A 25,833-nucleotide genomic window follows, 5' to 3' on the forward strand; every position below is an offset into this window, starting at 1 on the left:
CATGGACTTTTCAGTTTGTATATTTTGCTTATTATTTCATAGTTCCACGCAACTTCTTCCTGTTTTCTCGATCAATCTGTGTTCAGTTTTTCAAGGCCTATCCACTGTGCCAACTTATAACTAAATCTGAGGGGGGTGCGATGGGGAAGTTCCCTTGTTAGCAGCATGATGCTTCTTTCGAGATAGTAAAACATGTGTCCCAGGTTTGGTCAAATCGGTCCAATGGTTAGGAGATGATGTTCAACATATATATATATATGTATAGGTTGAGTTGCGTTGTTTGGGGAAGGAGACCAGACAGCGAGGTCATCGGTCTCGTCAGATTAGGGAAGGAAGTCGGCCGTGCCCTTTGAAAGGAACCATCCCGACATTTGCCTGGAGCGATTTAGGGAAATCACGGAAAACCTAAATCAGAATGACCGGACGCGGAATTGAACCGTCGTCCTCCCGAATGCGAGTCCAATGCATAGATGCATATATACGTGCATCCATTTTTGTAATTTTCATGGATTTAAGCAGTGGCTCGGCTCAAACGCAAGACTCGGGACGTTCTGATTAATAACTAGAATACGAGTCAATCATGTCTGGTAAGGACTGCAAACTGACGAGTATAGAAGTTCGACACTGTCGTAAGCTACCTCTTTCGTAAGTAAATTTCTTGTTCTTCGAATTTCAGGCTGGTACCTGTAGCGACATTTATGCGGTCGTTTCACGTAAGGCCGTTGCAGAAACGTACTCAGATATTTTATGGCCGTTTCCAATAATCCAGAATGAGATTTCGTTTCCAATAATGTTTCGTCAATAGATTAAATTGTGTATTACACTTAGTTCTATTTATTCAAGCGTCGTGCGTTACATTCATTCGTGTTGAACTGTCATGGCTTGCAGACAAGCGTTGATTCCCATGAAGGTCTATACGGCGTAGAGACTTCCCAAATTTGGAAAGGATCATCCTCGAAGACACGAAGTTTCCCGTGTTATCCTTTAGAGAACCACCGGTATACTGAAACCGAGTGGAGGCGTGAAGTGTACCTTGATGCGTCAGTTGGTAAAACCGGCAAATAGGGAAGGTGTGTGGCGAGTTTTAAACCAGCGCCTGACTGCATATCCTGTTGGCTGGATGCTGCTGCGAGGATGCGACGTACCTGGTCGTCCTGCTGCAGGGAGTAGCTGTACGAGGAGGCAGCCTCGCCGGGCAAAGAGACAGTGAAGTTGCGCACCGTGGCGGCGGACTGCAGCAGCTCCGGCGGCGGGTCGTCGCACAGGAAGCCACACGCCTGCAGCGTGGCGAGCGTCGGCCGCCCCAGCGGGGAGCAGGGCAGCCCGTCCGCCGGCGCCGCCTCCCAGCCGCCGGCGCCGCCCCCGCAGCCCAGCGACACTGCCGCCAGCGCCGGGTACGTCAGCGTCACGCGACCCACGGGCACCAGCAGCAGCAGCAGCGCCGACGCGCCGCCCAGCGACGAGAACGCCGCCAGCAGGATCTGCGGAAAGTCAAACCATCTGCATTCGTCCCACAAGAGGTGTGCAACCAGTGTGTCACAGGTTGAGAGGGTATTACAGGGGTCCAGCCCAAGACCCCTATGGTTGGCAGGAGTGTGCCGAGCAGAGCGCAACGAGGAGAATCTCTTCTCATCAAGAAAATGTTCTTCACGACGAAACTTGTTAATCAGAAATTGTCTTCCCCAGGCGCTGACAGCTCATTCGAGCCAATGTTATGTGGACTCCTAGTCAGCAGTAGCCGGCACAGATCACCTGGCAGTTCTGCTTTGTCATTGATGGCTCCCGTGACAGCCATTACGTCACGGACGGTTGATCGCTCCCAGGCGTCGCCCTTAACGGACGGTGACGGGGATCAACCACTGAGAGTTGATCTCTAAAGTGCTCTCGCTGAGGACGTGCCCCCAGGAGACTCGCCCTCCAGCGCAGCCTGCAATACTTCTCTTGTAGAGTTCGATCTGCGGCTCTCCAGGAGACTGTGGCCGGCAAGATAAGTGTCGGCTCCAGGAACGGGGTGAAAAGCAATAGTGGCTCCACCTCGCGATGGAGGATGGCATACAGCTTCTTGCCTCTGCTGGTGAAGTCTCCAGTAGGCCAGCAGAATGATCTCTGCATCCTGTCGTCAATGTTGGGGCTGCAGCTGACAGTGGCAGATTATCTAAATGTTCTTTTTTGCTACATTAGTGGCTAAAAAGTTAGTGTCGTGTAATAACTGGGCTTTCTTGTGACACTGCTCTGTCACTAGTCGATATTTGACTGTTGCGATGATGTCAGTGTGCTTCGTTTGTGGACTGGGACGCTCGGATGGTCCCTCTTGTCACAATCTCTTGCATGTTCCCTTTGGCCTGCTCAACATTTCCTCCGGGCTGACAGTTTTCTGGTCATTTAGTCAGGAGGCTTACTTCTGCTGTCGTCAGTGAAGAACGTCAACAAATTTTTAATGCCAGCTCACGATATTATTCTTGCATTCTGCCCACAAGAGATGTCCAGCTGAAGTAGTCAGGCGTCAGCTAAATCACCCTCTTGCAAATAAACACTGCCTCACAAAAAAGTTAGGAGTAAATTGAAAGGAACGAGTTGAGAAGGTATGCCATGTTATTACACTAATTTACAGTATACAGTCAAATTTACAAAAAAAACTTGGCAGTATGAGCCCAATTATCAATATTCCGCGGCATCCACTCTTTCTTGGATGCTTGTACTGATTTGATTGGAAATGGTTTCACAAAGACACTGCACTCCCTGCTGAGGCGAGGTGCCCCATAACTGTTTTAACTAGCCCTTGATACCTTGAGTACTCCGCTGGAATGGAGATTAGGCTCGAGTTGGTCGCATTAATGCTGGGTTGCGGACAGATCCAGCATCTTGCAGGCCATGGTACTACCTCATCATCATGCAAACAGTTCATATAGACACCACGATACCGTCACACGAGAGATAACAGTACTATTGTGCCGTCAGAGTTCCCTCGGTCACTGCCAGCCGTGACAGCTCGTACCCGATGGGGAGCCCATGGTATGACACCAGGACCAGCAACAATGTGCCTACTCAAAACCTTCGAAGTGAAGGACTTCTCCCCTTGTCGCCAGCTCACACGCTGCCGATGGCCGTATGGTGTGGTGCACAACCGTGCTACATAGCTAAACACAAAGCGACCCCGTTAACCTTCAGTCCATTCTTTCTGTTTACAGCACCACATCAAACGTAGCTGTTTGTGTTGCGTTATTGGCAAAATACGCATGGGACTAATTGCTTAGTACGTCTGGTCCTATTCTCTGACCAATGGTGTGGGATGACAGTTTGTAGCAGGGAGTCCATTACTTGTTTTCGGATAACAGGCGCAGATTTCAAGGGGTTATGATGTGCTTCGCACAAGATCTGATGATCCTCTGTTGTGACAGCTAGACATGATCGACCGAAACCATTACAACGATGATGTCTGCCCTCACATTCCCATATAGTCAATCATCAGGCCCTTGTCATAGCCCATTGTCACACAGTTCTGGATATAGCACAATGCCACTAGCCAATCAAATGAAGAGAAACCATGAGGCCCCTTGCTAACTCTGCCAGATACTGATAACCCTTTCTCACACACAAGTTGTGCGCTGGCGTTAAGCTGGAGCCAGTACAGCATGTGGCAAAGAGGTTGCATGACGATAGATAGAGGCCAACAAGAGAATCGCAGGAAACGCGCCGCCAACGCCCTCTCGACCGCCAGTATTTAGGATCGCCACCGCGGACTGGAGGGCAAGTCTGTCGTCTGTCGCACTGAGTAACTTCCAGTATCATCTGTCACAGCCCAGTTACAATCGCAGTAGCAGTTAGCTCCGCACATAACAACCCAAGTAGCGTACATAGCTGTCTTTGTGTTTCACCAGCAGTGAGTCTCACGGGGACTTGTACCACAAGGAATATCTTGAGTTAAGTAAACTTTCCAATCTTATGAATAAAGAACCCAGTTAATCCATGCGTGCCGTTTGTGTTATAGAAAGAGGATACTGGCACCAAACAACATCCTCTCCTTGCTTCCCATGGTACAGCTCTACAGAGACAACGAGACGACAAAAACGTGGCATCTCTGTGTCCTTCACAGTGATCACACCTCATGTACCCCGTCAGGACTGATAAGAACACCAGACACGAACAAGACGACTGCATTCTGGTGGTCATTCTACGTGTCACAGAGAACTGCAATTTCTATCATTTAAACGTTTGCCGCTGGTGTGCACCAACGCATGCGAAGTTACACTGATATCCGACCATGTCTTCTGAGTGCTTCAGTTTCTTTTCCTCTCTCAGGCAGTGTAATTACTCTTTTCTTTTAAACACTATCGTAGAATATGGAGGAGATTAGTGTTTAACGTCTCGTCGACAACGAGGTCATCAGAGACGGAGCACAAGCTCGGATTAGTTAAGGATGGAGAAGGAAAGTGGCCGTGCCCCTCTCGAAGGAACCATCCCGACATTTGCCTGACGTGACTGAGGGAAATCACGGAAAACCTAAATCAAGATGGCCGGTCGCTGGTTTGAACTTTCGTCCTCCCGAGTGCGAGTCCATCGCAGAATATGATTACGGAGTGCGGCTGAACGGAGAAATCATGGTAGTGAGCGTGTCATATGACTCTACTGTCACGGAATATTGTTTACTGTACAATCAAATGATGTGTCACATTGAGAGGAGAACAGCATTTTTTATAATTTAGATTGCTCTTATGTGCTGTTTATACATTATAATTGCAACCGAAAATTACTAGTGGTAACTGCAATGTCCGCAATTCCAGTTTATTTCTTCATTTTGTGCAGAGTGTGGCAAGTGGACCATATTTGCCGCTGACGACGTTTTTGGGAGACCGATACATGTTGGGCATTGTCCTACTAACAATGCGTGTTTTGCGATCTGAGCGCGCACGAGTGCTGAAGTGCTGTAGCTGCAAGTGGGGAGGCAAGTGTGTCACGAAGAAAGAGAAGCAGGCGGGCTGGTGATGAGTGATAGTTGTCGCCAAGAGGTAAGAGATGGAATAATAAACTGAAAATTCTGGGGAAACTTAGTCGTAAACGAAGCTGTGTTTGAATTTGAGTGGCTCAAGTCTTAAGATTATTAATGGCGTGTGTATAACGAAAAATAGGAATTTTTGCATACGATGTTTCATCTGAACTTCAGAAACATTCACGGGGGAATATCCCCACGCCATTAACCTGAGTTAATGAGTTCCGAGTACGGATTAGAACTCTGTTAGGACGCAATTATTGTTAAACAGCAAAGATCACAAGATGTGTATCAGAATTACTGAATATAATGCATGTGGTTCATATCGTTATGAAATTCCGTGTTAAACTGTACTACAGTCTAAGCTGGGACATGGGACTGATAATAGACACACAGTAAATGCTCTTATCTCTTTGCTTGCCTGTGTGAGTTCTTCACCTCCAGCCGAATAATAAATTTCTTCTAATTGAATCTGCACCGCAAATTGTCATCGACATATATGGAGAGGTTGATGAAAGCTACAAAGTACTTGAAAAAGAAAAAAGGAAAACGTTCGCGCAGAATTTGATGTGTTATTCTGTTTGTTCCGACTAAGCTACTGTTTCTTTCAATACGCTGCTGATGAGCCTAGACTGCGATTCAAGTTTTAGTTTGGCAGTGTTTACGGTTAGCTTCACAACGGTGTTTAATTCTGAACACTGACTGGGTTGATTTCTATGAGAACAGACCAACGCATTATTATGTGATCTGCTAGCTATAGCTGTTTCCGTTCAGTACTATTCTGTAACTGCTGAAGTCCGGTGCTTGTATAGTTGCAAAGTAGATATTTTACTGGCGGTGTGAAATTACTATCTGTTTAATAGTCTTTCTGAACGATCAAGCTGTCAGATACGTCAACATAATCGACAGCGAACAAATCACCACCCCAGTCATGTACCTTTCGTCTACAGCGAGGAGTTTGTCCAAATAAATTTTGAAATGTGACGAAATGATGTATTCTAAATAAGGATGATGGATGTTTGAGGAAGGATACAGTTCATTAAAAATAAAAATCTCTTTTTCTTTACCAATTGTTTGTCCCGTACATTCTTTATATCACCCAATTAAACATTTAGAGAAATTATCTCGTACTGACAGGCCGCAATTCATAATTCATTGTTTTAGTGACCTTGATATGTACGAGTTCCGAGCATGATTACTCATCGAGCTTTTGCACATATTCTGTATAACTACAGTTACGTGGAAGGTGATTATTTTTTTTTTATTTCATCCCTGAGCAAAGTGGTGGCTTTTCTCTATTCCTACATTGTAGTATCGTACCAGCCGTACAAAAAGGAGAAGCAGAAGACTTGACAGTGAATCGTCTTTAGAAATCAATTTACTAGAGTACATGCGTTAAGACGGTCGCATGTCGCAGGGTCCACGAGATATACGAGCTTCGCGACGAACTTGCGACGTATACTAGTCAGCTTTTCCGCCATACTCTGAACGCTCGACTCCGTGCAGGTCTCCCAGGAGATCAATATGTCAATGACACGGTACCTACTGCAGGTCTTAACTTTGCCGTGTTCTATCGAGAGCTTGCACTCATTTAAAGGCGCAGTTGATAATTGTTAAGCTGGTCTGCAGTAGTTTGTCGCTCCCGCCGGAGACGGCTGCTGGCACTTTTAAGGGCTGGCGCAGCGGCCTGTCTTTCTCGTGGGCCTACATTTACATCTACATCTACATTTATACTCCGCAAGCCACCCAACGGTGTGTGGCGGAGGGCACTTTACGTGCCACTGTCATTACCTCCCTTTCCTGTTCCAGTCGCGTATGGTTCGCGGGAAGAACGACTGCCGGAAAGCCTCCGTGCGCGCTCGAATCTCTCTAATTTTACATTCGTGATCTCCTCGGGAGGTGTAAGTAGGGGGAAGCAATATATTCGATACCTCATCCAGAAACGCATCCTCTCGAAACCTGGACAGCACGCTACACCGCGATGCAGAGCGCCTCTCTTGCAGAGTCTGCCACTTGAGTTTGCTAAACATGTCCGTAACGCTATCACGCTTACCAAATAACCCTGTGACGAAACGCGCCGCTCTCCTTTGGATCTTCTCTATCTCCTCCGTCAACCCGACCTGGTACGGATCCCACATTGATGAGCAATACTCAAGTATAGGTCGAACGAGTATTTTGTAAGCCACCTACTTTGTTGATGGACTACATTATCTAAGGACTTTCCCACTGAATCTCAACCTGGCACCCGCCTTACCAACAATTAATTTTATATGATCATTCCATTTCAAATCGTTCGTACGCATACTCCGAGATATTTTACAGAAGTAACTGCTACCAGTGTTTGTTCCGCTATCATATAATCAAGGATCCTTCTTTCTATGTATTCGCAATACATTACATTTGTTTATGTTAAGGGTCAGTTGCCACACCCTGCACCAAGTGCCTATCCGCTGCAGATCTTCCTGCATTTAACTGCAATTTTCTAATGCTGCAGCTTCTCTGCATACTGCAGCATCATCCGCGAAAAGCCGCATGGAACTTCCGAAACTATCTACTAGGTCATTTATATACATTGTAAGGATTATTGGAACATCTGATGGATGAACATGAACCGAAAAGTAGAGTCTTAAGATCCTGTTAGACACTCGGTTTAACGTTTAATTGAGGCAATCACGGCTGAAGAAGCCGACTTCTAATTACAATGTAATAGTTTAATTATGTCACCATATATACTCAAGCACAGTTTCGTAGAAAGCTTGGAAGATCAGTACAGTAGTATTCACCGATATCACAACAGTAGAGTTGACAGAAAGTGCGACAGTGATTGTAGGGATTTAGCGTCATGCAAGAGCTCTGAGGCGTCCGCCAGATCCATGTAGCTCTTTGGAAAGCCGACTAGCTCTATAAGGATTCGCCAAGTACCGGAGGCGTCTTTATGTTATACGCGACGACGTACGAAACGCAGCAGTACCTGTGTAACGAGAAACTTAAATATGGGGATAAAGACGAATAATGATCACAACGAAGTATAAGAACTAAAATACGTCAATAGAAATGAAACATGCCATGAAAAATGTTTATAAGCTAAGAAATATGTAATTAAAAATTATAGTATGAAAGAAAATTGTTAAGAAAAATGTTTTGTAAAATTTAAGTTCTTTGCATATCGATGGTGACAATGAAGTATCCGCACCAAGCTCTTTGTTGGCGGGAGAACCCGTGCATTGGTACATAGGGAGCGTGGCGAGAAGCGCGCAGCATTGTCGACAGAATAGTCTTGAGTCAACCTTTGTGCGGTGAAGTTGTGTCTGTTCGCTACCAGCTTTGTATTACGTGAAGAATACTATAATTATATAATTCGTAATTATTTCGGAATTATTAAAAATCGATGTCATCAATAGATCAAAAGTATTTAAGCACTAACTGCATACTGTAAGTTCGTTGTTACATTTTTTATCTGTTTTATGTGAACGATCCCCAACTGAATCATTATAAAAAGTTAAAAATTTATATTCAATCATTTTCAGAATAGATCAGTTTATTTCAGTCAGTATCGTATTATTTTTCATTGAACCCAGTAACCACAAGATTTAACTTTTGTTGAGTTTTCTAAATTTTTTTGTTTAATAGTAAGTTTGAATTTTTCACCAGTATCTTCAATCAAAAAAGCAAATAAATAATAAGTACAGTTGTAGCTCACATGTTTGCAATCCCAGTAAATGAACGCCAACCCAAATAATTATCAACTATAGATCAGAGTGAGTATATTCAGACAAGCAGTCAGATGTTTCCAGAGGCGACCCAGTAAAATAAAAAGTAAGGAAAATATATATGTATGTTTTCAGGTTCACTGTATAGATAACCAGTGCTAAGGGCTACGGCGTAAGCTTGTGTGTTCACATCGAAATAATCTTCTTTTGCTCAGTCACATTAGTATTGTTACCAATAAAGGCACAAGGCGTACAAAATTTTGTACGCTGAAGACTATCAGATCAGACACGTTGTCAAAAGCAAGTCCAGACAGGAAAGCTGCAAGGCGCAAAAAGTTCAATTTTCTTTCTTTCTTTCTTTCATTAAACGGAAAGTAAGTTAAATTATTTTATTCTAGACGTGAAGGTTACCATCAAAACGCATTAAGTTCAATCATTATTTCTTTTATTTATTCGACAGGAAGGTTTCACGATTGTTTAAATTAGAGAACAAATAACACAGATAAGTTAGTTGCTGACTATGCTTTTGCTGTCGTAATATAAGGTATTATAACCGCAAAGAAATTCTGACACATATAGGATTTACGTTTGGTGTAGTAAACAGTACCTCACGTTAAACAGAGATCAATGGAACATAATGCGTACTCACAAGAATCCGAATCATTTATCTATGTCATACGCCTCTAATAAAACATCGTTGATTTTCCTAACTGTGACCAAATGAAGTGACACGAAGTAGAATTAAGACATTCGGCCATATTTATGTGGAATGAAGTGTGCTTTTTATAATCTTTGTGCAACTAACAACGAACTTCAACGACGAGACGTGTGAGAAGAATTATGGACCAATTATACTGCTGGAACCTGAAAAATTACTGTCAGTTGGCGATAAGCGGTTCGCCTTATTAAAGCACGGGTATTTCCTCAATTTCTGTAACTATGTAGCTCTGAGCGTGTTGGCGACCTTGTTCGCGCTTAGCCGAGCGTAGCTGGTGCTAGAGAGCTAATCAACTATCGCTGCACCTAACAGAACACGCTTCATTACGATCTCAGTGGTGGAAGGAGGCGGGAACCACCACTCTAGCGCTGCACTTTCGACGCTGACCTAACACTACTACTATGAGTATTCACAGGAAGTGCAGAGAGAGTTTCACTAAGTTCCAGCGGACGACCTCATCACTGAGTTAGGGCACGCCCAAGTTGCATTAAATATGGGAAGAACAAAAATACTACTGTACTGTCAACAATTTTCCTCTATCTTCACAAATATGTTCCAAAGTACTATTAGGTTTTAAGTTTCATTCTGGAAACAAATCAATGCAACAGAAAAAAATTCTTCGTCCACGGCTGAAATGTCATCTGCAGTCAGTCAAAATTGTTGTCCACAAATCATGTCTTGAATGAGAACTTCTACGGGTAGCGAAGTTGTAATTATTATTCAAAACAATAACGTTACGCATTTATTTATTTGCACTTACATATCCCCAGACCTTGTAAACACTGAAATCCTTACGCCACAGTATCGTAGCATACCGTTAAGGAAGAAAAAACAAAATGGCCCAACCCATTGATAAAGTAAAGATGGATGTGCAGCGCCCTTTTGGTCAGGCTTTCCGAGCGGCTAGCTAATGAACTGCGGTGCGCAAATGTCAATGTCTACCAGGGCTGTTGACGGGTACTTGCAAACAAATATGTTCATTGCGTAACTATTTTTCGAGGTGATAAAATTTTAAGACTACCAGTATCCCTTCTGGTCTTTAGACACCAGACGCTGATAAGGAAGATTAAGGTTTTGCCTTCAGTATTCGATTCTCTCGCACTCGTTGCCACAATACAGTGTAGTAACTGCCAGAGCTAACAGAACACCGAATTTATCGGCAATTGTATGCCCACGCGCTGAGGTAATTAACCTCAGACTATTGTCCGCTAAACAATGAGCTGCAGCTTACCGCATCCAAACGTCAAACCGCAGCTGTTTCGAAAAGCACCCATCATCACGAAAGCGTGGAAACGGTCGGCACAAAAGCACGTCGATTGCAGTTTCTTGGTAGCTTTACATTTAATGCACAGGAACAGGGCTAGAGCTATCCATTTAACGCACAAGAACAGGGATATTTAGATAATCTCCGGCGCGAAATATTTACGATGTGACCACGAATTAGCAGCTGAAATGTGATGAACTCCTTGGTGTGGTTACTGTCGACTTCGTACACTCGTTAAAGATACAACAAAGACCCTTCATTAATATTACATAAACGACAGAAAGCTAGGAAATTGTCATGTGAGAAACTTAAGTATGCAATCAGATGTGTCGTGTCGGTGAATTCTGTAGGAGTTCTTTTCACCTTGAGCAGCTGTGCCTCCATTGTTAACACAGTTGTATAATGCGTGCATGGGTTAAGCTGTTTATTAGGATGTGGCATAATGCTTTAAAAGTATTCTGACATATAAAATGGAGCTAGTATTTTCTTTCAAGGCTAATCGTGTTAACTTTACTGTGAGTGAAGTACAAATGATTTATAAAACTTCGTACTTTTTTGCCTGTAATATGAAGCACGTTCGGTTTAATTCCCACAAAAGCCGGCAAATGACTAAATTATTTGTTCGAGACCTGCCACGAAAGTATTGTATTGTATTGCACTGTATTGTTTGTTAACTGGGGACCTAGAAACGACGGAGAGACTCCGTACCCGCCGCAGCCGCAGTGGTCCACAACCCCACGACGACTACCGCAGTCCACTTCACCCCCTCCGCCGCCCCACACCGAACCCAGGGCGATTATGCGGTTCGGCCCCCAGTGGACCTCCACCCAGGGAACGTCTCACCAGACAAGTGTAACCCCTATGTTTGCGTGGTAGAATAATGGTGGTGTACGTGGAGAACTTGTTTGCGGTACAATCGATGGCATAGTGTAGCTGAGGCGGAATAAGGGGAACCAGCCCGCATTCGCCGAGGCATATGGAAAACCGCCTAAAAACCATCCACAGACTGGACGGTTCACCGGACCTCGACACAAGTCCGCCGGGCGGATTCGTGCCGGGGACCAGGCGCTGCTTCCCACTTCGGAAAGCCGTGCGTTAGACCGCTCTGCTAACGGGGCGGGCGCCACGAAAGTATAGTTTCACATGTAAACATCGTGAAACGCAGAAAAACACTTGTTCCTTTGCTTGTTACTTAACGAATATACAATATCTTAATCAGTGCATAAAATTTATCGTGTGTGTGTGTGTGTGTGTGTGTGTGTGTGTGTGTGTCCTTAGGATAATTTAGGTTAAGTAGTGTGTAAGCTTAGGGACTGATGATCTTAGCAGTTAAGTCCCATAAGATTTCACACACATTTGAACATTTAAAATTTATCGGCAAACACGTTACACTGAATATCCAGTAAATTTTATTGATTCTGTCGGAAACCTAACACGTATTTTGTTTTGTCCAGCAATGTCACCGTGAAATTTTTCTCACAAGTAACTAAGTGGTAATATCAGACACACTTAAAATTTCACACTGATGACGTTGCATTATTTCCAAACAACGAATATTTCATGTCCGACCTCTGTTTCAAGGTGATCAAGCATCACAAACAAGACTGGTGTGTTTCTGATTGTCAGCCACCCTCTCAACGATTTTTCCAGAGTGTGTATATAGATGATCTTCAGTGTTACATACTGTACATGTTTCAACTCGACAATGTGTTTGTACAGCCTATGAACTGAAGATAAACTATATTTCCACAATGGCAATGATAAACGTTTCTGTCACTATTGCAAGTAGGGTTCATGTTTGCTTCGTAACAGCATTCAGCACCCATCTTACCTCTTTATGTCTTCTAATGCGTTAACTGAATTACTCAGTAACTGCCGTTATCTCAGGGATTTTTAGCTGGTCGTACCAACGAGCATGGAGTGACAAATTTAGAAAAGAAACATCTCTTCGTTATCTTCACCAACCTAAATCTACTAACGAAAGCAGATTCCAACCTTTTTATTCCCTAGAAGACAAATTTGTTTCCGATTCTCCATAATGCAGCACAGATAAGATCCTTATTATAAGGAAACTACTGCTTCCCAAGGTTAGAGAGGGGGCCAAAACTGAGGAATTCGGTGGCGGAAAAATGTCTCTGAAACCAGCCAAAGCTGTGGCCAGTAGGCTCAAAAGCCTTTAGCAGCTCGCAAATTTTGGCAACTTCTGCTTCTGTATACCACGACTGCGCTCCGTAATAGTACGCAAAACGAGCCAGCCAGTTTCCACTCTTTCCTAATAGTTAATGAGACCCTGTGACTCCCTAAAAGCCAGTCCACATTGTATTTGCAGCCGATGAAACTGTTTTCCTTATTTTTAGTGCACTTTCACCCTCAGCGACAGATTTGTCATGTAACTATGTCAGAAGTGCTTCAAATTATACAGGAACTTTTCCGATCAGTGCCGGGCTGCGCAAAATTTTACCAATGTGCCACAATGTGGAGGCCTATAGCCTTTTGACTTTCAAGGGTAATAATCGTAACTCAACTGAATATATTAATATTACGGATATAAATTAAATTGTTTGAATATATTTAAACTGTATAGTTGTTTAATATTTGGAGGAATAAAATGAAAAATTATGGTTGCAGTAGGAATAGAACCCTAGCTGGCCAGTTCCAGTCAGTGGGCTTGACCATTCGACCACTGCACTATTACATCAGCTGCTCATCAAGAATCGCTCCTACTCCGTGCTTGTGTACTACGTTACACGCACTTTCAAAGAAAAATACTCACCTGGGGCTGTGAGCAACGTAGCATTCTTTTGCTGGAAGGTATATGACATCACATCAGAGCATGCTCAGTCTAAGAAAGACACCTGCGTCCATTCTCTTAGCTGTTCATGGCCTGGCTGACCATTTCAGCACTCGACTATTTTCTAAATATAGCGGAGAGAGCGCTACGACACATGTTTTTGTCCGTTTTATCTGCATTACCAGTACGTATTCTAAGGGAAATGGCGTAGTTTTAGTTCGATATCCAGCTCGCATTTGAAAAATAAGGGCTTAATTTTAGTGAAATATTTACAGTTTGCTGTAGCACATTACGACATGATAACCGGCCCCCACTGTCCATCACTATAACGAGTATTTCTGATGTAGCGCCAGTGAACATGGAAACCACTTAGCATTCCTCTTCTCTTGTTGGGAATACACGACGCGCCAAATGTACAGCGTCTGTGCTGGCATATTAGTTCCCTTCTATCGATATTCTTTAGTGCTTGTTCATGATCTCCATGTACAGTACACTGCATATGGGCTTTAGACCATATACTTAAAGTGTGTCCTTTGTCGTGGTACTAATTTTTGTCCGTTTCTACGAAAGTCTAGATATTTCATGTTGCTTCTATATCATATTTTGTACGCAATTGCTAAAAGAAGTTAAAGTCTTGCAACAGTCATGAAGCTTAACAAAATTGTCCACTAATTCGCAGAAAATTACCGGATTCATCTTTCGTTTTCTCTCATTTCAACACGCACTTTGCACTACATTGCAACGAACCAGCATCCGAGCAAATGTTTCTAAAAATCACCCCAACAACAAAGTTCATTGCTTCCCTGTTTGGACGATCAAACTTTTAGGCAACTAAATAACTTACGTGTCTCAAATGGCTCTTTAGTAACAATCAATGTGGAGCAGGCTCGAAGCAGACTGACTGCCAGCGACACACAATCTTCATATATCGCGACGATTCTATCTCAATGCTGTAAGTACCTCCTGTTTCAGGCCATACTGCCTTATGCGACAATAATCTACGAGTACTAGTCTCTAACTTTATTCATTTATTGTTTAACATTATTCGTCTCTGTATTGTAAAACACTACTGACCATAAAAATTGCTGCACCACGAAGATGACATGCTACAGGCGCGAAATTTAACCGACAGGAAGAAGATGCTGTGATACGCAAATGATTAGCTTTTCAGAGCATTCACACAAAGTTGGCGCCGGTAGCGACACCTACAACGCGCTGACATGACGAAAGTTTCCAACCGATTTCTCATACACAAACAGCAGTTGACGGGCGTTGCCTGGTGAAACGTTGTGATGCCTCGTGTAAGGAGAAGAAATGTGTACCATCACGTTTCCGACTTTGATAAAGGTGGGAACTTTGATAAAGATCGGATTGTAGCCTATCGCGATTGCGGTTTATCGTATCGCGGCATTGCTGCTCGCGTTGGTCGGGATCCAATGACTGCTAGCAGAACATGGAATCGGTGGGTTCAGGAGGGTCATACGGAACGCCGTACTGGATCCCAACGGCCTCGTATGACTAGCAGTCTAGATGACAGGCATCTTATGCGCATGGCTGTGACGGGTCGTACAGCCACGTCTCGATCCCTGAGCCAACAGATGGGGACGTTTGCAAGACAACAACCATGTGCACGAACAGTTCGAGGACGTTTGCAGCAGCATGGACTATCAGACGGAGACCATGGCTGCGGTTACCCTTGACGCTGCATCACAGAATGGACCGCCTGCGATGGTGAACTCAACGACGAACCTGGGTGCACGAATGGCAAAACGTCTTTTTTCGGATGAATCCTGCTTCTGTTTACAGCGTCATGATCGTCGAATCCATGTTTGGCGAAATCGCGGTGAACGGACATTGGAACCGTGTATTCATCATCGCCATAGTGGCATATCACCCGGCGATATGGTATGGGGTGCCATAGGTTACACGTCTCTGTCACCTCTTGTTCGCACTGACGGCACTTTGAACAGTGGACGTTAGATTTCAGATGTTACGAGCCGTGGCTCTACCCTTCATTCGATCCCTGTGAAACCCTACATTTCAGCAGGATAATGCACGACCGCATGTAGCAGGTCCTGTACGGGCCTTTTTGGATGCAGGCAATGTTCGACTGCTGCCCTGGCCAGCACATTCTCGAGATCTCTCACCAATTGGAAACGTCTGGACAATGGTGGCCTAGCAACTGGCTCGTCACAATACGCCAGTCACTACTCTTGATGAACTGTGGTATCGTGTTGAAGCTGCATGGGCAGCTTTACCTGTACACGCCATCCATGCTCTGTTTGACTCAATACTCAGGCACATCAAGGCCGTTTTTACGGTCAGAGGTGGTTGTTCTGGGTACTGATTTCTCAGGATCTATGCACCAAATTCCGTGAAAATGTAATCATATGTCACTTGTAGTAAAATATATTTGTCCAATGAATACCCGTTTATCATCTGCATTTCTTCTTGGTGTAGCAATTTTAATGGCCAGTAGTGTACTTTTTTTGCGGTGTCGATCGGTTTCGCATTAAGGTATTAGTGAATCTACCAAGGTTCGCTACCATATGATCGTTGCAGCCCACACTGGACCTGCGAAAGTAGCTGCTTTTTAATTACCGCTATCCGGCAGTAAAATAGAGAGATTGAGGACGTACGATGTCTGAGCCGCCGGCGAGACGTAGTGCGAACCTACGGCAGCCGTGCAGTGGTGGGCGGGGCGGAGGCGGCAGTGTGGGGTGTGCAGAAGTGAACTGGGCCAGGGAGAAAGCTGCGACGGCGCGCGGCCTCGGCGGCTGCGTGGCGGATGTGTCTCCCGCGAAGGGAACGACGACGTCGCTGCGCGCGAGTCGCAACGTTGCCGCTGCCAGAGGTGCGTCTTGCAGCTCCCGGGAACGTCACTTACTAATAGCAGCGTCGTTTTGTTTGGCATGTGCTTTGCAAAATTTGGTTGAAGCTATTGGGGCGCCACATCGAATGCCGATAAGTGTTTGAACATTAGAGTAAATCTTCTGCCAAGATGTGTTTAATAGACGTCTGAATCCTAATGACCCTGTTTTGTGAGTTTTACTTCTCTTAGTCATAGAGATCATTAAAGATGGACCGTTGTGACATTACGAGAAGCCGGCCTGCTGACAGAGGGGCTGTGATGAGTGAGGCAGTTCGCGGCGGCTACCCGGGCAAGCGGGCACGCGCAGAGCACAGTTCTTTCCTCGTCGGCAGTGCTTGAGACAACTCCTGTCGAATAAGGTGGTCGATATGAAACATCAATACCGTATATTTTTAACTAAATTACGTAAGATCGCCCACAAACACTATGGAGAAAAGTCAAGTACATCATAAAATCGTAGTGGTGGCACGACTTCATTGCAGCTCCAAACCTGATATTATGATTAATATTAAGAAAGTGTGAATTGTTTTCGTTATTATAAATTATAAAGTTAATAAATAAACCACTGGAGCAATTCATCTTTCAATTTATCAAATAAAAGCTGTGATGTCACCGAACACCACAAAAAAATACATTTAAAATGCATCTGTGTAGATTATCATCTAATAAATTGCAGCCAAGTAGCCATATACAGTTACTTTGCTTAAAATTTTACATTTTACATATTTGCATATTCATTTATAGATTTCACTCTTTTACTGCACAGTTCTATATATCATATCATTCACAGGCCTCGCTACACAGTTCACACATATGTTGTGGTTGGGTCGATACAATTTTTGTTTTTGCAAATAAGATGGTGAAAGCCGTAATAGATAATCTAGTTACGACATGTCGCAGTTCGAAGTTTGGTGCTGTCCATGAGCGGTTCGTCATTGCTTCGGTGCCATAGAACTCCGGCCATACTTTACCTCGTTTATCCTCCATGACCTTCAGTTGCTTTCTGGAAACCTTGGTGTGTGGCATCATATATCGAAGTTTGATGTCTTCGATTAGAAATATCTCTCTCGCTAACAGGTACACTAGTCTAGATCTTGTCTTTGGGAGAATGGCTCTGAGCACTATGGGACTATCTGAGGTCATCAGTCCCCTAGAATTACTTAAACCTAACTAACCTAAGGACATCACACACAGCCATGCTCGAGGCAGGATTCGAACCTGCGACCGTAGCGGTCGCGCGGTTCCTGACTGAAGCGCCTAGAACCGCTCGGCCACACCGGCCGGCTGTCTTTGGGAAACCTAATGCTCTTTTTAGATAAGTCGATTTTACCTTTTCTAGTGTTTCTAGATTTTTTTTCTGTCAGGCGGTCCCATATAACTTCCATCCCGTTGGCCAGGGTTGGCAACATTTTTGCGTTGAATAATTTCACGGCCTTTTGTAGACTGAGTAGGCGGATGTTTTTGGTGTCCTGTATGGCTATTATTGCTGGGGCTGCGCATTCTGTTGTACGCTTTGTGAAGCATTTGGCTGTTGGTTGCAATGTCACCCCTAGGTATTTAAATTCTGATGAGATTTTTATTTTTGTCCTCTGATGTTTATTTCCGCATTCTTGGGTGTTTTGCCTCCTTTTGTGAAAATCATCATTTCGGTCTTTGTTATGTTTACGTGAAGTTTGTGTTCACTGTACCATTTATTTTCTCAATGATTTTCTGCAGCTTCCTACGGCTATGTCGTCAGCGTATGAATATATCTACACATCATCATTTTTTCCAATTCGCAGTACTACTTCAGTGGCAAGAATGTACAGCAAAGGGCTCATTGAGTCACCCTGTGAGACTCAGTTCGATTGCAAAATGAGGTTCGAAAAAGAGAGGTTGTCTGATATTGTGATTAAGTTGTATTCGAGGATTGACTTGATTATTTTTGCCCACACGCTATCTGTGTGGATAATTACGGACGAGTTTATTAAAATTTCAGATGCAAATTAATCAATACCACAACTCCGAAACAGTTAAACATAGCATGATGGGAGTTACGAATTTTTCAGATCCTCCATATTTTAGTGGCTGAGCAACCATGATTTGTTACTTCATACAGGGTGACAATTACTGAACTATACGAAAAAAACGTAAATTGGTTACAAATTAGGCGTGTTTATACTTTATTCAACATGTAAGCGTCACTACAGATATTCAGATTCAGGTTATGACATGTTCGATATCCCTGCCATCGTTGGCGATGATGTGGAGCAGACGAACAGCGAAATTGTCCACGACACGCTGAAGTGTCGGAACATCGATGCTGTCGATGACCTCTTAAATGGCTGTATTCAGCTCAGCAATGTTTTTGGGGGTTATTGCTGTATACCTTATCTTTAATATATCTCCACAAAATGGAGTCGCATGTGTTCAGACCCGGAGAATGTGGCGGCCAATCGAGACCCATGCCAGTGGGCAATGTGTATCCCATAGCCAGAATGCGGTCCCCAGAGTGCTGTTGCAGGACATCTAAGACTCTCCAGCTTCGATGGGGTCGAGTTCTGTCTTACATGAACCACATCTTGTCGAATCAGGGTCACTTCGGATAATGGGGATGAAATCATCTTCCAATACCTTCGCGTACCGCTCGGTAGTCACCGTGCCATCAAGGAATATCGCACCGTTTACTCCGTGACTAGCTATTGCACACCACACGTAAGTTTGTCATGTTGCAAAACCGGATGTAGGTATACTTTCTGAACTTCGTTATAACATGTCATTTTGAAGAGCTTTTCAAAACGACCGCAGTTATTTTCCATTTTCTTTTATCTTAGAAATATGTACAGTTAGCCTTCAATTCGAATATTTCAATTATTTAAGACTCGAACTTGGATTCAATAATATGTGACGTCACTAAGTACACTACTGGCCATTAAAATTGCTATACCAAGAAGAAATGCAGATGATAAACAGGTATTCATTGGACAAATATATTATACTAGAACTGACATGCGATTACATTTTCACGTAATTTGGGTGCATAGGAAAGTTTCCAAACGATTTCTCATACACAAATAGCAGTTGACCGGCGTTGCCTGGTGAAACGTTGTTGTGATGCATCGTGTAAGGAGGAGAAATGTGTACCATCACGTTTCCGACTTTGATAAAGGTCGAATTGTAGCCTATCGCGATTGCAGTTTATCGTATCGCGACATTGCTGCTCGCGTTGGTCGAGATCCAATGACTGCTAGCAGAACATGAAATCGGTGGGTTCAGGAGGGTAATACCGAACGCCGTACTGGATCCCAACGGCCTCGTATCACTAGCAGTTGAGATGACATGCATCTTATGCGCATGGCTGTAACGGATCGTGCAGCCACGTCTCGATCCCTGAGTCAACAGATGGGGACCTTTGCAAGACAACAACCGTATGCAAGAACAGTTCGACGACGTTTGCAGCAGCATGGACTATCAGCTCGGAGACCATGGCTGTGGTTACCCTTGACGCTGCATCACAGAAAGGACCACCTGCGATGGTGTACTCAACGACGAACCTGGGTGCACCAATGGCAAAACGTCATTTTTGCGGATGAATCCAGGTTCTGCTTACAGCATCATTATAGTCGCATCCGTGTTTGGCGACATCGCGGTGGAAGCACATTGAATGAGTGTATTCGTCATCGCCATACCGGCGTTTCACCCGGCGTGATGGTATGGGGTGCCATTGGTTACACGTCTCGGTCACCTGTTGTTCGCACTTTAAACAGTGGACTTTATATTTCAGATGTGTTACGACCCGTGGCACTACCTTTCATTTGATCCCTGCGAAACCCTACATTTCAGCAGGATAATGGACGACCCCATGTTGCAGGTCCTGTACGGGCCTTTTTGGATACAGAAAATGTTCGACTGCTGCCCTGTCCAGCACATTCTCCAGATCTCTCACCAATAGAAATGTCTGGTCAATGGTGGCCGAGCAACTGGCTCGTCACAATACGCCAGTCACTACTTTTGATGAACTGTGCTATCGTGTTGAAGCTGCATGGGCAGCTGTACCTGTACACGCCATCCAAGCTCTATTACTCAATGCCCAGGCGTATCAAGGTCATTATTACGGCCAGCGGTGGTTGTTCTGGGTACTCATTTCTCATGATCTATGCACCCAAATTGCGTGAAAATGTAATCATATGTCAGTTCTAGTATAATATATTTGTCCAATGAATAGCCGTTTATGATCTGCATTTCTTCTTGGTGGAGCAATTTTAACGGCCAGTAGTGTATGTAAGGTCCAAGTCTCACAGAGCCATGTTACTTGGCAGGGACATGTCATGAGACAGTTACTTTCGTTTATAACAAATATATTGCTTCTCAAATGTATCCATATTCGTCGTAAAGAGCACCCAAATTACACCAAACCCTTTGCGAGCCTAGACAAAGCCGACCTGTGTCCGATACAGGCAAATACGATCATAAGGATAAGTTTTATGCTTTGTTACACGTACGTAGACTGAGCGATAATGCGGGACAGCAGCTTGACCGGTGCATTAAACTTGGACAGCACTGACCAGCCAGCTGGCCCAACTAATCTGCAATGATATTAGCAGTTGCAGTTCAGACATAAAGAGAGACGAAACAAAAAACAATGTAGCTTCGAATGTCATTTAATTTTTACAGAGAATGAAATACTATTCGGCAAAACTCCAGCACTACCGCATGCTTCTTAGGCGACCAGACAGAAAGCATGAAATGCTCTCGTTCTCACCTGACAGTGTTCTAATTACAAACAAAGGTGATGAATATTCCTAAATTAAAAACACTGTAACTTTTCTGAACCATCTGTGTGTGATGCAAAGGCATACTGCAGGGATTTCACAATACTGTTGAATACTGAAGCCACCGGAGGTATTAATTACAGTCAGTGGTCTGGTAATCACTTAGCTCCTTCCTTATCCGAATCCGAGGAACAGATTTCAATTCTGGAAGTCACCTGATACGTTGATAACGAGTCTAACGACAACAGAATCCACAAAGGCAATCAGGCGCCGCCTTTTCTTCTTTTCTTTTATGATGATGTTCTGCATCCCGCCAGCGTTCGGCAGTTACATGTAAGAAAGCTGCGTGCGAAAAGTTCAACTACATCTGGCAGCTTAAGTGTGTTGTTATTTCTCGGGCTAAATCCCGTAACTTGGATCCAGTTGACTTCTGTTGGGTTCATATTGTAATGGTACAGTGGCAAATGTAGAAGTGAAGCACCTATACGGTGTGCTCGATGCTGTGAAAATGATTGTTTTCATGTTTCTACGACACTGATCTCACTGTTTGGTGTTAGACTACAGCAGTCGTGTGGAATGATGGACATAGTCGATATAAAACGTTTTTGGCTTTTCATTTTCGCCCTAATAATTAAATTATGTTTTCTTAAAATAAGCAACCTTTATTAACAATATTTCATAAAATATCAATGATTGAGAATTTATATCTGAAATGAAAACAGGAATTCCGCGTGAAATATGTAATTAGGAACTAGAAGACATGCATTATTCATAAACAATGACGAATTTTACAATTGGGAGATGTAGGTATTACAAACTGAACGAAAAAAAAAAAAAAATCAGACGGGACTTGTTCAAGATAACCATGAAGAGCAGGAAGTTATTAATCTCCTACGCTACCGATTCTGCTATACATCGAACGTGTATTTCATATATCATATCATATCAAATACAGTACCTCGGAAAACTTCAAAGGCGATTATTTCTGAAAGTTTATGAAAAACATTCAGAACAACGCATTTCTCGGCACATATTAAACGTGTTCCACACGGGTGTTTCGCTACATAACAGGAAGCACTCTTAGCCGTTTTCATACTGCGCATTAACAGTGCGACGATCAAAACATGGTTTTTGAAATGAAAACTACATAGCTAAAGCATGATTAAGAAAAACGTTGACGGCTGTGAATAAATTAGAATATCTTAAAGTTTCATTTCATGTAACTTCTTTATAATAGATATAATACATAAGTAGGACCCACTGCCAAGAGCGTAACAACACCAGTGTACGTATGCTACGACTTGTAAACAGTCATCGGGTTTGTGTTTATTTACATCAGGTTTATTCTTATGATGAACGAGGTATACGCTTCCATTCCGAAGTTCATCCAAATCCGTCGTGCCGCTTCAGTGTGAAGGAGTAACAAACATACTAATTCGACAAAGAAAAGCAATTAGCAATTTCTAGTTTGGTGCAGTGCGGATTTATAACAACTTTTGTATGTGCAACGTCATCTTCCCTCACGTGTGTACCTGTTACCAGCGGATTCACTCGAGTATCAGTGAAATCCAGCGTACCACATTCTGTATGTTAACGTCACGATGTCTCTATCGTACAGCATTCAAATGAGACCATCGTTTTGAGTTTTCAGGGTCTCAGAAACTATAAGATACGCCTGACGCTCAACAGCTAAAATGCAACGTGTTTGTATGGAAGTATGGATTCACACTTTGAAGATTCTGTAACCTATTCCGTTGTAACCTATTCCGTTGTAACCTAATTCGTAAAGCAACCATGTGTCAGAAACCCATACTGCATGAGCACCGAGCGTGTGTAAGTAATAAACGAGTGGACCAGATAGAAGTCGTTGCGTCTAATGTTGGTGTTAGTTTGAGATACGTAGTATATTGCGTTGTCTTTGTGTTTGAAACCGAGCCATTGAAGTGCGGGTGGCACTAGCGCCTGCATTCCAGCTGCAGGGGACGACCTGCACATTGGCCTGTAAGATTCCCGGAGCTGATCCCGTTACACTCCTTTCTCTGGGGCTGTATGAAAGCCGAGCTGTATTCTACCGCTGTCGGCAGACAGAACTGATTGCAAGAATTCTTGCAGAGGCCACACAAACGGAGAAAACACCACGCATTTTCCAGTGAACACGGGACTCCCTGCTAAGTTGATACTAGCGCAGATTGATGGTGATCGCTTTGAACATTCATTGCACTGTCATAGTGATAAGAATAATAAAGCCAAGAAAAACATATAAGACTGTTATACTCTCAATCACACACAGCTACCTCCTGCATACTCAGTGCTCCCAAGAGAATGAGTTTCCGACACATGTTTTCTTTACGAAATGTATATCCGTTAGTTTGGGCATTGAGTTTGTTAACATCCTGCATAGAGGATTATTTTCATCACGATTAAAGATATAATTTAATCCTTAGCAATTAAGCACGGTAATTGCATACGTGAAATTTAATTAAGGCTCGAGTATGAGAACTTCAGGATTTCATACTATATATTATTGGTTATGAACTGCAGATTGAAACTGAAGAAACTGCAAAAAGGCGGGAATTTAAGGAGATGGGACCTGGATAAACTGAAAGAACCAGAGGTTGTACAGAGTTTCAGGGAGAGCATAAGGGAACAATTGACAGGAATGGGGGAAAGAAATACAGTAGAAGAAGAATGGGTAGCTCTGAGGGATGAAGTAGTGAAGGCAGCAGAGGATCAAGTAGGTAAAAAGACGAGGGCTAATAGAAATCCTTGGGTAACAGAAGAAATATTGAATTTGATTGATGAAAGGAGAAAATATAAAAATGCAGTGAATGAAGCAGGCAAAAAGGAATACAAACGTCTCAAAAATGAGATCGACAGGAAGTGCAAAATGGCTAAGCAGGGATGGCTAGAGGACAAATGTAAGGATGTAGAGGCTTGTCTCACTAGGCGTAAGATAGATACTGCCTACAGGAAAATTAAAGAGACCTTTGGAGAGAAGAGAACCACTTGTATGAATATCAAGAGCTCAGATGGCAACCCAGTTCTAAGCAAAGAAGGGAAGGCAGAAAGGTGGAAGGTGTATATAGAGGGTTTATACAAGCGCGATGTACTTGAGGACAATATTATGGAAATGGAGGAGCATGTAGATGAAGATGAAATGGGAGATAAGATACTGCGTGAAGAGTTTGACAGAGCACTGAAAGACCTGAGTCGAAACAAGGCCCCGGGAGTAGACAACATTCCATTAGAACTACTGATGGCCTTGGGAGAGCCAGTCATGACAAAACTCTACCATCTGGTGAGCAAGATGTATGAGACTGGCGAAATACCCACAGACTTCAGGAGGAATATAGTAATTCCAATCCCAAAGACAGCAGGTGTTGACATATGTGAAAATTACCGAACTATCAGTTTAATAAGTCACAGCTGCAAAATACTAACGCAAATTCTTTACAGACGAACGGAAAAACTGGTAGAAGCGGACCTCGGGGAAGATCAGTTTGGATTCCGTAGAAATGTTGGAACACGTGAGGCAATACTAACCTTACGACTTATCTTAGAAGAAAGATTAAGAAAAGGCAAACCTACGTTTCTAGCATTTGTAGACTTTGAGAAAGCTTTTGACAACGTTAACTGGAATACTCTCTTTCAAATTCTGAAGGTGGCAGGGGTAAATTCAGGGAGCGAAAGGCTATTTACATTTTGTACAGAAACCATATGGCAGTTATAAGAGTCGAGGGGCATGAAAGGGAAGCAGTGGTTGGGAAAGGAGTGAGACAGGGTTGTAGCCTCTCCCCGATGTTATTCAATCTGTATATTGAGCAAGCAGTAAAGGAAACAAAAGAAACATTCGGAGTAGGTATTAAAGTCCATGGAGAAGAAATAAAAACTTTGAGGTTCGCCGATGACATTGTAATTCTGTCAGAGACAGCAAAGGACTTGGAAGAGCAGTTGAACGGAATGGACACTGTCTTGAAAGGGGGATATAAGATGAACATCAACAAAAGCAAAACGAGGATAATGGAATGTAGTCAAATTAAATCGGGTGATGCTGAGGGGATTAGATTAGGAAATGAGACACTTAGAGTAGTAAAGGAGTTTTGCTATTTAGGGAGTAAAATAACCGATGATGGTCGAAGCAGAGAGGATATAAAATGTAGACTGGCAATGGCAAGGAAATCGTTTCTGAAGAAGAGAAATTTGTTAACATCGAGTATAGATTTAAGTGTGAGGAAGTCGTTTCTGAAAGTATTTGTATGGAGGGTAGCCATGTATGGAAGTGAAACATGGACGATAACCAGTTTGGACAGGAAGAGAATAGAAGCTTTCGAAATGTGGTGCCACAGAAGAATGCTGAAGATAAGGTGGGTAGATCACGTAACTAATGAGGAAGTATTGAATAGGATTGGCGAGAAGAGAAGTTTGTGGCACAACTTGACTAGAAGAAGGGATCGGTTGGTAGGACATGTTTTGAGGCATCAAGGGATCACAAATTTAGCATTGGAGGGCAGCATGGAGGGTAAAAATCGTAGAGGGAGACCAAGAGATCAATACACTAAGCAGATTCAGAAGGATGTAGGTTGCAGTAGGTACTGGAAGATGATGAAGCTTGCACAGGATAGAGTAGCATGGACAGCTGCTCCCTGCCGCCGTTGGATAAGCAGCTGCAGCAGCAAGTCGTATACTCCTAGCTCACTCATTTGTTACATAGTTTAATTCTTAATTTCTTTGCGTGTTTTT

The 25,833-nt window shown here is 43.4% G+C and overlaps 1 protein-coding gene across 2 annotated transcripts in view; it reads right to left on the minus strand.

Moving 5' to 3' along the window:
* Positions 1-25,833, minus strand: part of LOC124547440 (major facilitator superfamily domain-containing protein 6-like) — a 323,248-nt gene that overhangs the window by 47,957 nt on the left and 249,458 nt on the right. For both annotated transcript variants that reach the window (XM_047125105.1, XM_047125106.1), the window contains exon 4: positions 1,146-1,481. In XM_047125105.1, coding sequence (XP_046981061.1) covers positions 1,146-1,481 — 336 coding nt within the window. The remainder of the gene's footprint in view (positions 1-1,145; positions 1,482-25,833) is intronic.

This window comes from Schistocerca americana, chromosome 1 (assembly GCF_021461395.2).
Source record: "Schistocerca americana isolate TAMUIC-IGC-003095 chromosome 1, iqSchAmer2.1, whole genome shotgun sequence".
Lineage (NCBI taxonomy): Eukaryota > Metazoa > Arthropoda > Insecta > Orthoptera > Acrididae > Schistocerca > Schistocerca americana.